The sequence below is a fragment of the Camelus bactrianus genome, chromosome 6, assembly GCF_048773025.1.
Source record: "Camelus bactrianus isolate YW-2024 breed Bactrian camel chromosome 6, ASM4877302v1, whole genome shotgun sequence".
NCBI lineage: Eukaryota > Metazoa > Chordata > Mammalia > Artiodactyla > Camelidae > Camelus > Camelus bactrianus.
Window position 1 is genome coordinate 3,007,769 of NC_133544.1, and position 15,985 is coordinate 3,023,753.

At 42.8% G+C, this 15,985-nt stretch overlaps 1 protein-coding gene across 4 annotated transcripts in view; it reads right to left on the bottom strand.

The window, feature by feature from the left end:
• The window catches only part of TECPR2 (tectonin beta-propeller repeat containing 2), an 83,759-nt gene that overhangs the window by 63,074 nt on the left and 4,700 nt on the right, over positions 1 to 15,985 (bottom strand). For all 4 annotated transcript variants that reach the window (XM_074364989.1, XM_074364985.1, XM_074364988.1 and 1 more), the window contains exon 2: positions 12,945 to 13,234. In XM_074364989.1, coding sequence (XP_074221090.1) covers positions 12,945 to 13,163 — 219 coding nt within the window. In that variant the 5' untranslated portion in view covers positions 13,164 to 13,234. The remainder of the gene's footprint in view (positions 1 to 12,944; positions 13,235 to 15,985) is intronic.

Below are 15,985 nucleotides of genomic sequence, written 5' to 3' on the forward strand. Positions count from 1 at the left end.
GGCTATTTTCATGAGCTCTAAATGTATCTGGCGCCAGATCATGCCAGAGGGTCAGGGATCTGGGTGTCTTAAGCTACAGGAAGGAAGGAGGAGCCCTGGAAACTCCTGATTTTGCAGGTGTATCAGTCAGAGGTGTGTCTGGTAATCCCAGGTGGGAACAGGACGGAAGGAGGAGGGAAAAGGTGCTCCTCTTTGAGAGAAGTGGCAAGTGAACAGGCACGAAGGCAGTAAACCCTGACGAAGACACTTTCAAGACCTGGTTAGAACGCGCGTCCGTGGTGAAAACAGCACAGCGACCCTCCTTGTGAGCGTCTCCCTTCCCTGCTCCCCAGGCTACTGTCTGGCACTTCACGTGCATTATGCCCTGGAATCCTCAGACCGCCAACAGGGGAGTGCTGTCCTTAGCCTCACTTTACAAAGGTTGAGTGGTGTGCCCGCGGTCACACAGCTGGAGAGACCCATGTTAGGACCCACACTGGGTGTGACTCTCCAGGGCCCGCTCCGCCTCGCTGCTCTGCCCTGTCTCTGAGCGAGCCCACGGGCCCTGCAGACAGACAGCCTGGTCGGCCGTGGAGGAGAATGAGAGGACCCCACACCTGGAGTGTGGGGACAGGAGTGACGGTTCCATCACTGCTCTGAGGAAGAAAGTGACCACATGCTTCAGGTAGGTACCACCTTGACGTGGCAGCAGAAGCTCAAAGTGAATTTTTCCCCAGGAATTTGTAATTATAAAAACTGCTACTGCATCTGGAATCAGAATCATTTACTGGAGAGCATGCCATGTGGCAGCAAAAATCAAACAACTGTGTGATTTTCTGAATGAATGGTTTCAATACAAAAATCATTGCTCAGATGGGCTGGAAGCCTGAATATCTACACACAGTGCATGTCCACATGCTTTTTGATAAACCAACGTATTAAACTCAACTTAGTGTTACTTAATATGATTATTAACGCTACGGTTCTTGACTTAAGACCAAACCGTCCCGAGCATCGGATTACCAGTACTTAACTATACTTCAGATAGAGACAAAATATGACGTTTCAACACCTGACAGTAAAATACTGTAGCTATGCTGGAAATCATTCCTCTCCGAACACCCAGAAATGCCGAGTGAGACACCTAGAACGCTCTTCTAAATGCACAGCGGATCTCGAGAAAGTATAGGATCCACAAGAGCCCAAAACAAGAAGAAAATTGTCAAACTGGAACAGAAGCCGGCCCTGGAGCTGCAGGCCACCCCGGGGCTACCTGGCCAACACTTGGACCCGAGGCTTTCTGAGGTGAGCAGGGGTAACGGGGACAAGGCTTCAGGCCAGACTGGAGGGTGGGGGAGCTGGAACTGATCTCCCCTGCAAAACCCAGAACCCCTGAAGACCTAACTCTCAGGGAAAGTGGACATAGGGAAAAGTCAATTTGCTGGCAAATCGAGCTGACAAGGAATTGTCTTATCTCAGGCATTGACTGAAGTGAATAAAAAAGAACAGTTCCCCAGAATCTGTAATCGCAAACCTGCCCTACCCAGCACCAGAGTCTGAATTTATTCTTCCTTCCCTAAGAAGCTCCGTGCCAGGCAGTCTGGCGTGCTTCCGAGGTCGGTAGCACTCCAAGGTGCCTGCAGAGTGAACAAAAGCCCAGCTGTGGAACAGTCTCGACCCAAGTCCCTCGGCATCTGCACATGTGAGGATCAGCCCCGAAGCTCACAAATAGAAATTACCATAGGGAAACAGGCCCCATAAAGAAGAATCAGCTAAAAAAAGCAGTCACAGAATTGGACAACCCCTCACCCCGACTCAAGTATTTCACTTAGAAGGAAGAGATCCAGAACATAAAAGAAACATGCTTAACATTTTGAAAGAAATATAAAAGGAAACTGAAACATAAGAGCAAGCCATTATTATAAATAATCAAGTAGGGGGAGGGATGCATTGGGAGTATGAGATTAACAGACGCCCAGTACCATATATAAAACACATAAACAATACGGACTTACTGTATAGCACAGGGAACTATATTCAGTATCTTATAATAAATTAAAATGAAAAAGAATTGAAAAAAGAATATAGATACACACACATGTGTAACTGAATCACTTTGCTGTACACCTGAAACTAACACAATATTGTGTATCAACTATATTTCAACTTAAAAAATTACTTTAAAAATCAGGTAGAAATGAAAACTAATCAAAAGAGGTTCATGGTGGGCTAAATAACAGATGAGTCACAGCTGAAAGATTACTGCACTAGATGGCAGATCGGTGTAGAAAAGAAAGAAAAGATAAAAAACGTAAAGAAGTGAAGAGTCACAGAGGACAGAACACGACGGTCCCACCTGCGTCTAACTGGGACTCTCTGAAGGCGGGAAAAGAGCAAGAGAAGGTGGTGTCCTCAGAGATGCGCTGAACGCCACCCAGAACTGATGAAAGGGCTGTGCCCGCAGGAGCACAAGCCTTGAACAAGACTCATGGAAAGGAACACACACGCACATCGTGTAGTGAAACGGTCAAACCTCAAATGCAATGAGAAGGTATTAATATGTCAGAGAAAAAGGGAAAACGACTAAATATGAGTAATTTTTAGAAAGGACTTCTCAACAATTGAGTCCAGAAGACAGTGGAACATTATCCTCAAAGTGCTAAGAGAAAAACTTGGCCTTGGATAGAACACCTCTCTAGACAATTCAAAGACAGAGAGACATTTAGACAAACAAAAAGTCAAGAGTACTTACCACCAAAAGATTTCAACGTGAGAACTGCTAAAGGCTGTGCTCCAGTAAGAAGGGAAACAGTTGCAAATGGAACAACTGAGATGTAACAAGGAATGGCGAGTGAAGACGACGAAAATGTAAGAGTCTCTACACAGTGACTCTAAAATATAATAATAATAATAAGTCCAATTTGAGTAGTTACAAACAGAAACAAAAAGCTAGACAGTTACATGTATAATGAAGAAGGCCAGAGACATTATAAGAAAACTACAGGCCAACATTCCTCACGAATACAAACACAAAAAAATCTGAATAACATATTGCTAAAATGAATATAGCAAGACTTTCTAAAAAGGATAATATATCATAACAGAATGGGGCTTAAAACAGTAATGCAGAGTTAGAATAATAACCAAAACTCAATTCATGTAACATATTAATAAGGAAATCATATCATCACAACAGATTCAGGATAAATATTTGACAAACTTCAATACTCATTCATGATAAAAATTCTCAGATAGCTAGGAATAGACATAGAAGCATCTGTCAGGAATGTACAGCTAATGTAACGGTGAAGACTAAGGCTAAGACAGAGACGTTCACTCCACTGCCAGCGTTACACTGGGGGCCCAAAGCACAATAAGTCAAGTTAAAAATTAAAGGCACACAGACTGGAAAAGATGAAGTAAAACTCTTCATAGGCAAACACAATCATCAATGTAGAAAACCCTAAGAAATCTACAAAACAGAATATAAGTGAAATATACAATTGATTTTTGTATTTCTATATACCAACAACAAAAAATCTGAAAGTGAAATAAAACTGTTGCATAATTTTTATATTATCTGTGAAGTGACATACTATTACTTGAGGGTAGACTGAGGTAAGTTAAAGGATACTTACTATAAACCCTAGAAGAACTACTAAAAAAATAAACCAAATAGGGCCTAATAAGCCGTAGTGCACGTAAAACAGAAGTATGAAAACATGATTAATCCAAAGAGCAGTAGGAGTCTGTGTCTGTTTTGTACATAAGTTCACTTGTGTCACTACACTTCAATAGAAATTAATAAATGAAAATGAATAAATAAAACAAAGAGCAGTAGGAAAAGAACACAAAAAAATAAGGTATAAAGAACAGGTGGGGTAACTAGAAAACAATTACCAAGTTGGTAAACTTAACTAATAGTTCTCCACTGGGGCAATTTTGTCCCTCCCCTCCCCCATCCCACAGGACATTTAACAATATCTGGGGGCTGCTACAACTTGGGAGATATTATTGGCATCTAGTAGGCAGAAACCAGGGGTGCAGCTAAACATCCTACAATACACAGGACAGCGCCCCCAAACCAAAATGTAAGCAGTGTCAGGTTGAGAAACCGTGACTTAAATCCAACCATTTCAACAATTACATTAAATACAAATGGCCTAAATATGCCAACTAGAAGGCAGAGATCATCAAACTGGGTTAAAAAGATCCAACTTTACACTATCTACAAGAAATGCACTTAAGATATAAAGGCATAGACAAGCTGAAGCTAAGAACAGAGGAAGATACACCATGCAAAGCTTAATTATAAGAAAGCAAGAGTTTAACTATAAGAAAGTGGTGGTATTAATACAAGACAAAGTAGACAAGGAATGTTATCAGAGATGAAAAGAGACATTTTATAGTGATAAAAGGATCAGTTCAAAAAGAAGACACAACCCTAAATGTACAGGTGCCTAACAACAAAGCTTTAAAATGCATGAAGCGACACAACAATGTGAATGTACTTAATGCCACTGAACTATACACTTAAAAATGGTTAAAATGGTAAATTTTACATTATGTTTATTTTGCCACAATTTAAAAAATAAATGAAGCAAAAACTGATAGAACTGAAATGAGAAAAGTAAATGCACGATTTCAGTTGGAGATTTCAACACCTCACAGTAACTGACAGACATGTAGATGTCTTGAAAGTCTGAACTATACTATTGCATTAGTTTGTGTCCATTGAAAAGCAAGTCCTAAAGATGGAATTACACATGCAAGGTACTCGTCTGGGGAAAAACCTGTGAGGGAAAGGGGGAAACAGTTGGAGGACACAGTAAGAACTGTCAGATCACAATGCAGGTCTGCAACCTGGAAGGGAAAGAAAGGGAAGAGAGGAGAGTGGGACAGGTAACTCTCAGTCTGCAGTGCAGTTTTAGAAAGTTCTGATCAACAGGGACACCCCACGCCAAAGTCTCTGGTCAGAGGAGTCATCTGTTTCACAGGAATGAGCCAGCCTTAGCGCCCTGGCTGCACTCAGTAATTGGCTGGGAGCAGGTAGTAAAAAGTGTGGCTTTGGAATGAGCACAATGGTGGATTCAGAGTTTTTGCTAATTACGGTCCCCACAGCAGGAGAGGGTAATTGAGATTAGGTTATAATCAAGTGACATACGGAGTAAAAAGACACTGACAACAATTCTACCTTATTGAAAAAGATAAAATATTTCAGGGTTATATTTTATAGCCAAATCAGGATATTCAAAACTTTTTAGGATACTTAAAGACTTGAGGCTCAAATCCACTATTAATATTTTTCTGCAGTATATCTATTTCATAAAACCAATCATTTAGCACATTATTTAGAAATGGGATTTTTACTGCACTAACTGCATTAAAGTACCAATCTAGTATTGTTTTCATACAAGTCTGCAAATGGAGATAGGACTTAATAATATCAAGTATTTAAAAGACTTGCTAGTTTAAAATGAGACAGACATTGAAGTAGGGTTAAGCAGTTAAGTGCTTAGTGACAGCTTCACTGTGCTTGTTGTGGGGGACACAAAGCTGCTGCTTTTGGGTCTCACGGTCCCATCAACAAACACAGGGACAAGCCCTGTCCACACTGATGCACACATATAGGTGGGTCACAGGAAGGACGCCGTCTGCTCTGACAGGCGCACGAGAGGCAGGGGCAGGCAAGGTTGCTGCCTTTAGGGTGACAGCTGGCTGATCGCCAAGGGCCTCCTGGCATAGTATTGTTTTCATTATTTTAAATAATGAAATATGATCATGTCTACAATGCTATACACAACGTGACTATATAAACAGCTTAAAGAGTTGTCACAAAACAAGCCTGTGGAGTCCCGTGCAGCTTGGGCAGGGGAACATGAAGAGTACCTTTCTTCCCCCAAACTGTGCACTTTTAATACCTAGTTCTTGTTCCAAACAGTAAACATTACAGACTTATCTCCATATTCATCCTTTTCTTTCAAACTGAGTTTGAAAAGAAAATTCTCTTCTTTACAAGCTAGAAAGTGTCCTTTGCACAATGAAGACTCAGATGGTATCTTATCACGTCCTGGAACTCTCCTCTGAAAGAACATGACACGACGCCATCTCTTTCATCATCAGCACCACCAGAGGACTCACTTCCACCACTTTCAGCTGCAAAGTGCATTGTCAATAAATGCCACGTCCACAAAGCTGATGCCATTGTCTTCCACTGGCTCAGCAGCCATCTTCATTCCTGGCTCAACAGTTTCCGAGGAGAGGAAGTGATCTGGAAGGTCTGACATCCTTCTTTTTTCCTGGTAGAAGGCGGCAGCCCCTTCAGCAGGTGAAGCAAACAGCCAGGAAGGCAGAAAGCACTGGAAAACACGACTCCTGGCTGCTAGTTCGGATCCAGCAGCCGCCTCTATCAAGAGCACTTTGAGGCCCTCTGTGCCCGTCCCCTGACTGCACACCCCACCCACCACGCCAGGGCCCTGAACCTGGGACACTGCACTCTCTGGCTCTTACTCACAGCTGTGCACGTGTGCACGTGTCCTCACACACTAAAGGGTATGGCTATGCCCCCACCACAGCTCCGCACTCGTGGGTCAGCATGTAAGGATCCGGCCGTCAAACTTCCTGACCCAGATTTTCAATCTGTTTAGTGTCCTGCTGTTGATCAGCCCGGGGAGGTGGTCTTGTGATCATGTGACTCACAAGAAGTCGAAGTCCCAGAGCCAACTCCTTATTTTACAATGAATGAACCGTCTCACAAACCAGAACGCACATGGAGATTCCACCGGCACATTCTTCCCCCGCTGGCTGACACGCATGGCCAGCAAGTTCTAGTCCATAAGCTGTCTGGCAAGCATGGAGCAACTTCTGATCAAACCTCCATCAGCCAGTCAGGCCACGAGGATCACAGCTCTCCAGGGGACCGCCAGCTGCAGAGCCTGACTCAGTCGGATTCTGAGTCCCCCCCAGTCACACGGCAGACTGCTCACTCTCTCCCAACACGTAACTCTTTTCTTTTGCTGTGAGGACAGTTCTGTCTTATTCAGGCATGGGAGCCACTTCTGTCTCCTGCTGTCCAGCTCAGATCCCATCTATTGTGTGTTTAACTCATATTTCCCTCATTTCTAGCTTCCTAGGACACACTTCCTATTGCCTTGTTGTGGCAACTTAACTTCCTCAAACAGAAATTCAACATTGGCTTAAGGAAAAAAAGTTTGATTTGAAAGCAGCCCGCAACGGATTTCCAGAGGAACTCTTCACCGTTAGGACAGCATTCAGCCAACTTTCTTAGACTTCTTGGCAGGCAGTTTCCCCTTTATACCCAAGACAAAACACATCAGGGGAAAAGTGTTCTTTGTGGGCAAGTTCATGGGAACTGTGAAGTCTGACAAGGCTTTCTTTGTGAGCTGCTTTTGATGCCAGAGCTCAGCCTTTGGTAGAAACTGCTAGCGTATCAAATAACCAACAGATCCGAAATATTCAAGAAGACTCAAATAAGATATGAATTCATTAAGTTCATACAAATTATTTCACTATTCTCCTTCTTTTACTAACAAAGAACCAAAGTTGAAAGCTTGAATGGTTACACAACTTTTTAATGATCTAAAAGCTACACAAAGGCACCTGGTTTTCTGGAACTTCCTTATCTCCAAGAGCAAACTGGAGAAGGGAATGTCCACGAGACTCGAAAGAACTCCCTAGAGCCTAGGACCCTTTCCCTAGAGGAGACCTTAAAGAGAGGGACAGAAGGCAGACTGCCTGTAAGGAGAATACCCAGACACCGGGCAGAAGTCTCAGCAGTCAAAGCGCTAAGACAAAGTCACCACACGCAGTGGGGCGGGGACCGAGTTTCATTTCCCCCTATATTCACGTCCAACTCCATACACCACTTCCCAGAAAATTTCTGTATTATCACCTTTGCAACAACCCGAGTGTTCACATACATGTGGGTTTTCTGGCTTCCCTGCTCTGCTCCAATGACCTATCTATCTATTCTTGTGCTAACACCACGTTGTCTTAATTATCGGAGCTTTACAGCCTTGCTACTCAGTAGAGCAACTTCTTCATCTTGTTCTTTTTCCAAGAGTGTCTTGACTCTTCCTGACCCATTACAATTTCAAATACATTTTTAAGTCACCCTGTTAATTGCCATTAAAAAAAACTGCTATTGAACTGAACTTTGGTCACTTAAGGCAGAATGGATGTCCAATAAAATACGAGTCACTGGAAAACAAATGTGAGAGCTAGTAAGTTCCTCGCAGCTACTGAATTGTGGCTCTCAATGCTGAGGACACCAGTGAAACCTACCTCATAATGCTACTGACATACACGAATTTAGACCACAGGGTCCTAACCTGCAGATCTAAGGGTTACTTCCGGAGGGGATCGATGGGGGAGGCGTTAGGCAAATGCACCTCTGGCTGATGTGGTGAGACCAAAACTCATTTCTGCGCCACTCTGCAAACCATGACAGGCGTAAGTCAATGAAACAGGCATGAGCTTTCTAACTGGAAGACACCCAGCCGTGCTGCCACGTCCAGGCCTCTCCTTCCCTCCACCTGGAATACTCCACCAGACACAGCAGCCTGGTGTGACCTTCCTAACTTCCTGTTTACCCGTGGCCACCCACCCTGCTGCTGCTCATCCTCCCCTGGCCCCTCTCCTGCTAGTCTGTGTTTCTGTGTTTTTCTGGTTCTCCCCCATCAGACTCCATACTCCTTGAGGCTGGGATCTGCCTGCTGTGTTCTCCACTGTGGCTCCGGGACCTAAAATGGGCCTGGCACAGAACAGGCACCCAGTACGTACTTGTGAGTAAATTCATCCGAGATCAGTGTGGAAAAGCTGCAGAAACGAGCCCTAGTGTCACTGTGGTTGGTGCAGAGACAGTTCTGAAGGCAAATCCAGGAAATTTCCACCACGTGCTAAATGCTAAAGAGCTCACACGTTTAGTTTCAAAGCAGAAAATCAGAAACATACGTCATCTTTCTGGTCTAGACTTACATACGACACACCCATAGATTTAACAAGTTTGCAACATTTTTGCCCTTGTTATTAGCTCCTTACAGAGTTTTCCTCATGTTTTTGGCACTCAACTAGGAAGAATTTCTTGTGTCTCCATTTGCCCTCTCCCACTAACTTGTGCAGGAAAAATAAAGGTTTCCAAAAGCATTATTCTCGAAAACACATCAGGTTCTATTTACCACATAAAAGGTCCACTTTCTTCTTTGGAACACAACTTTATTTAGACATAATCTTTCACCCATTCCAAACATGGATTTATTAGGAGGTAAACTAACTTTCATTTTTATTTACCTTCCCATAAAATCTTAGATTTTCCCTAAATTAAACAAGTTGATGCAATCTTTCAATTTCCACTTGGAAATTCCAAAGAAACTCCAAATCTGGTTTCAACTGTCCTCTATAACCAGACTTCCATGGGAGCCCTGCCTGCTCACACAGGAAGACAGCACAATGGTTAGGCAACAGCGCTGTGGCTGGAGCAGGAATCTTACCGTTTCTTTACCTGTAAAACACAGGGCTTGTACCGAACGATGCTAAGACTCAGCCAGCTCTAAAGATGAAAATCACGGTAACAATGATACAAATATTTAATTCATCTCCAGGCTCACACAGCTAATGAATGACAAAATTCAAAACAAATCTTTGTGTTGTTGTGTTTGTACAAGTAACATATGAAAACACACTTATCAGCAAACACTTCTAACAGGAGGGAGGGTGTAGCTCAGGGGCAGAGCACACGCTTAGCATGCACGAGGCTGTGGACTCAATCCCCAGTATCGCCATTAAAAAAGAACTCTGATAATTCCACAGATTTAAAGTGAAAAAATAAGAAGTACTTCCCTTTCCTTCACACCCCCACCCCATTCTCAGCCCCTGCTAGAGTTAGAGAATCATGGTGAACAGTTTGGGGGTGTTTCTCTAAATCTTTTCTTATGTGCTTTACAAGCAGATATTTAACTTTGTTTTCAAGTTAAATACCTAACCTAACAGTCTAACTCCAAATTCTGTGTTCTTTCCAAAGAAGAATTTTTATTTTCTACTTCCTTTCTGATTCTCCACAATTATGTTTATATTCTATACCTTACGGGTGTTCCAAAAATGATTTTGATATTTAGAGCTGTCAAGTGTGGATTCTGGCCCCAGTAGAATACATTTTTCATGGTCCCTCAGTAAGGGAAAGCCAGGTAGAAGAGTACACATGGCATCTTCCCCCAGACTTTCCTTCTACTCTGCTGGGCCCAGTAATTTGTGGCAGATTCCCCCAAGCTCCACTCCTCCCCGCAGAAGCTGTCCTAGCACACACACCACACCCCTCCAAAGCTCACAGCGCTCACCCTGTGATGAATAAAAAACTAGTTCTAGGAAAACTAGAAAATTTGTAGTTTCATTCTGGGGACCACTAAATTCTTGTTTCCTTAAGCTTTTCCGATTTGGTGGCTGAAAATTTAAACATAGGTGCAGGTGTGCCCCATTTTATTGCACTTCACAGACACTGTGTTTTTTTTACACATTGAGGGTTTGTGGTTTTATGTGAAGTCTGCCCTGACTTAAATTTGTTTAGGTGTGTTTTATGACCAAGAGCCTGGTCTATCTTAGTGAACGTTCCGTGTTCCCTTGTAAAGAATGTATATTCAGCTGCTGGTAGGTGGAGCGTTCTGTAAACATCGATTAGATCATGATGGTCATGGGGCTGTTCAGTTTTATAACTTAGTTAATTTTCTGTCTGCTACTTCCATTACTGAGAGAGGGGTGCTGAAGTCTCCAAAACTACTGGTATGTTTTGATTTAGGTCTACCATTTTATTTGCTTTGTGTTTGTTCCTTCTGTTTTTCCTTCTTCTGTTTTCCCCTTCTTACTTTCCCGTGAGTTGTCTGAATATTTTTAAAAATTCCCTTTTGCTACATCTGTAGTGACTTGTACTAGTCCACGTTGTACAGGGTTTTTAATGGTTGCTCTAAGGATTACCATAACAGGCATGATGCACACTCTTCAAAACCTGTTTAGACTCAATATCTCACCTCTTCAAGTAGAGAGCAGAAACCTTTCCACCATACAGGTCCCTTCCTCTTTCCTCTTGTCTTACAGCTGTCTTACATATTACCACATCTGTACACACTGAAAACTCGATCAATGTTAATAATTTTTGCTAACTGCCAAATATATCTTGAAGAACTCAAGAGAAGAGAAACAGTCTATTGTACTTCCTATCATTCTCCCTTCATGACTGATATTCCAAGTTTCCTGCTGGTATCATTTCTCTTTTGTCTAAAGAACTTACTGAAGCAATCATTTTAGAGCAGGTCTGCCTTCAACAAATCCCCTTAGCTTCCTTCATCTGAGGATATTTTTATTTCACCTTCCTTCCTGATAGATATTTTTGCTGGGTAAAAATTCTGAGTTGACGGTTCTTTTCTCTCAGCACTTTAGACCTGCTGTACCACTGTCTTCTGGCCTCTACAGTTTCTGATGAGAAGCGTGCAGTCATTCGAATTGCTGTCCCCAACAGGCGCTGCATCAGTCTTCTCTGGTTACTTTTAAGATGTTTCTTTGTCTGTAGTTTTCAGCAGTTTGATTATGATGTGTCTGGGCATGGTTTCTTTCGTTTATCCTGTTAGGGGTTCACTGCTGGAGATAAGTTCTCCTTGCTAAGTGTTGACATATTTGAGAGATTTCAGATATATTAATTTACAACCATAATTTTAAAGATTAGCTACATAATGGTCTTAAATGTTTGGAAAACTTGATCAGTCATATCCATGAGCTATTAATCAAAGAAAACAAACAGCAATAGTTTGATGAACAGTTTGGGGGTGTTTCTCTAAATCTTTTCTCATGTGCTTTACATGCAGATGTTTAACTTTGTTTTCAAGTTAAATATCTAACCTAATAGTCTAACTCCAAATTGTAGAGCCAAAAATTAAAAAATAAAACAACTCTAGAGCTAATCTCCCCAAGCTCAGACGATGGTGGCACCATTTCCTAACTGCCTCTGGCAGGTCACGTAACCTCTCTGTGCCTCAGCTGTCTCCCTGGTAAAACAGGGATGATAATGACATCTACCTGGTAGAGTTTCTGTGACGATGAAATGAGTTAATATGTGTAAAGGTCTAGAATAATGCCTGGCACACAGTTAAGTGCTATGCGCATGCTAACCATTTTTGTTATTTTAAATTGAGTATAAAGGCTTCAGAAAAACTAACTTTTAATTAAACGTCAATAATTTGAATATCCACTAAGATGTAAACATTTGTAAACATTTCTCTTAAACACAAAAGCCTGTCTTAGTCTGTAAAGGCCCAGTAACCACACACAGAGCAGAGCCCACAGGGCCATGAGGCAGGAGCCACAACCCAGTCACCTTTGAGTCTCTCCCAAAAGCCATGTACTCAACAAATCACAGATATTAACTAAACGGGCGAATTCAAAGATAGTCCATCAATACTCGGTGTCAACCAACACCTACCATACACAGAGATGCCTGAGTCAACCAACACAGAACACAGTCGGTCAGGATCCCAGGGGTGGTGTCCTACAGAAGTGACCTCATTTAAGATGCACGCGTTTTTGGCAGCTAGCTGATACTGATCCTAATCCTTTTTTCATAATTTCAACAGAACAACTAGAGATTTTTCAAGTAAAGTGGTCAAGGTCCTTTGAGAAACGAAACACTCAGAAAAAAATACCTACCTCTAAAGTTTTCTATTAAGTGCTAAACACTGTCATGTTCTCTCTTAACGTAATGCTAGATTTTTGGAGGCAGGAAAAAAAGAGTTAAAAGCATCAACGTTTTTAGTGATGCTGGACCTCAACTAGAGATAGTTTTAAAGCACTGTGTGGTTAAGGCACTAAGGCCACGTTCCAGCAGATCAGAGGTAAACTGTCCCATGTCACACGCAGGTGAACATGGCCAGGGCTCACCTGTGCTTACGAGTAAGGGAAGCACTCACCTCAAAGTTGTACTTTTTCATCTGGTTGAGGTGCCGGCAGTACAGGTAGAGCATGCCGATGCTGCTGCCCACGGCGATGTAGTCCCCGCTGGTGTCCAGGGCCGTGAGGTAGACCACGATGGAGCGGAAGCCCTTCTGGATCTTGGTGGGAATGGCGTTGAGGAGATAGTACAAGGGGCAGAACTCTCTGAATGTGACCGGCTCTGACAGGGAGGCCATGGCCAAGGTTTCCAAGGATGATCTTCAGGCAGGAAAGGGAATCTTAACTGGCATCTAGGGAAACCTGGGGGCTGAAGAACAGGGCGTGACAACTCTTCCAACGTCTAGTCCTACAAAGGGAAGTCAGGTTTAGGGGCAGGAACAAGGAACTCTCAAATGGGTATGAATTATAGCTGGAGCTTAAACAGACAGAATAAGTAAACCAAGTGTCATCAGGATCACTGTTGGGCATTTTAACTTAAAATGCACTTCACTGTGTACTGGTCCCTGTAATTTATACCGTGATAAATGCTACGAAGGGGGAGGGGTGGGAAGAATACGGGAAATAGTTCCCACTCTCGAGTAGCTTATGATATAGTGAGGGAGGCGAAAGAAACTGAGACACAAAATCAGATGTGATCAGGTCATCTTGACTCTGAAGCCTGCCGGGAAAGACAGAATGTGGGAGGAGAAGCGGTGAAGGCACCGAGCTGCAGCTGTAAGCCAGGCACAGGCATCGCTCTGGGCGGTGGGGGAGAGCAGGCCCCTGGCCAGATGCCCACAGCCTCCTTTCTCAGCTCAGAACCTCAGCCACTCGGCCCCTCTTTTCTGTTCCACGCCGAAAACCACATCTCTGAAAATCTGGACTCAAGTCTCCCCTCAATAAAGATACTCAATTGCACGCAGCACGTTATAATTTACCAAGTGCGCACCACTCATTTAGTCTTTACCCTACCCAACTTTTCGATGAAGCTACGGAGGGTCAGAGGGTCACAAGACGCCCAAGGTCACACAGGCAAGGCCTGAGTGTAGGTCTTTGCCCTTCAAGTCCTGACCCTCTGCCACCGTCGCAGCTCTAACACACTTGGCAGCTCTAGGTGGGCGCTCTGTACCTGACCAGAGTGGAGGGTCTTCCGGCCCTAAATTTAGGTCCATGGAGACTCTCCCCAGTCCCTCGATTAGAAATGTCTTGGGAAGCTGGATTTACAGTCTATTTGAAGTGCAGGTCTTCTATTTCTACAGAGTTGACTGGCAGACTTCCAGGTCCCTTCTGTGAAACCCACCCCACTCCTTCTCACCCAGGGCTCTCGCACTGGCTATTCCTGAGGCCTGGAATGCTCTTTCTCCAGATGTCCCTCAGCTTTTGCTTCTTTTCAACATGTAGGTCTCTGCTGGAATGTCACCTCCTTCAAGAGGCCTCACCTGACTGCCTCCTAAAGGGGCCTCCCTCCCTGCTGAGTGCAGTCCCTCCCTCTGCCTGACTTCCTCCACACATCCTTTCTCTTCTGTTGACTGGCCATTTCTGCCTGACCCCCTCTACCACTGGTCGGTAAGCCCCACAACAGCTAAGCCCTCATCTGCCTCCCTTGCCCCTCTGGCCCGGCACCTAGAAAAGGGTCCAGAACATCGGAGGCAATCACCAAGTATTTACTGAATCAATGAATAAGTTATGAAAAAGGAAAATCTGCAAGGAAGGAATGAGTGACAAGAATGGAAGACAAGTAGGGGGGAGGATATAGCTCAGTGCACATAGAGCACATGCTTAGCACACACGAGGTCCTGGGTTCAATCCCCAGTGCCTCCATTAAAAAACAAGCAAGCAAGCAAGCAAACAAATAAAAACTTATTACCTCCCCCCACGAAAATTTAAAAAAAATTTTTTTAATTAAAAAAAAGAATGGAAGAGAAGCAAGTACTTCAGAGAGGTGGCAAGATCCACATGACCCGGAAACCAAATGAAAATGAAATGGCTATCAGGCAAACTCAAGTGAGGATGGTCACGATCAGACACCTTGTGAAAGCATGTAGATCATTTTAAGGACATGGGACACTAAAGTCAAAATAAAAATTAAAGTAGCAATAATGATAATAGCAAGGTTGCAAGATACAAGATTAACATTCAAAAGTCAATCACTTTCCTAAATACCAGCTACGGAAAAGTGGAATTTTAAATTAAAAACACAGTATCATTTATATTCACATTCCCCAAAATGAAATACTTAGGTATAAATCTAACAAAATGTGTACAAGAGCTATACAAAGAAAACTACAAAACTCATATGAATAAAATCAAAGAATGAAATAAACGGAGAGCAATAACAGGTTCATAGATAAGATTCAATACTGTCAAAACGTCAGTTCTTCCCAACTTGATCTACAGTTTGAATGCAATTCCAATAAGTTATTTTGTGGATATCAACAAAATGATGCTAAAGTTTATATGGCGATACAAAGGACTCAGAACAGCCAACAGAATACTGAAGGAGAAAAACGAAGTTAGAGGACTGATACTACCCTACTGCAAAACTTACTGTAAAGCATCAGTTATCAAGATAGTGTGGTACTGGCGACAGAAAAGACAAATACATCAACAGAACAGAAGAGAAAGCCTGCATACAGAGCCACATAAATACAGTCAACTGATCTTTGACAAAGGAGCAAAGGCAATACAGTGCACCAAAGACAGTCTTTTCAACAAATGGCACTGCAACAACTGGACATCCACATGTAAAAAGTGAATCTACACACAGACTTTACATCCTTCACAAAAACTAACTCAAAATGGATCACACACCTAAATACAAAACACAAAACTGTAAAACTTCTATAAGATAACAGAGGAGAAAACCTAGATGGCCTTGGGTAAGGTGGTAACATTTAAGGTAATACCAGAGGCATGATCCACAGAAGTAACTGATAAGCTAGACTTCATTAAAATTAAAAACTTCTGCTCTACAAAAACAATGTCAAGGGAATGAGAAAACAAGTCACAGACTGGGAGAAAAACATCTGCAAACACCTATCTGACAAAGGGCTATTATCCAAAATATACAAAGAACTAT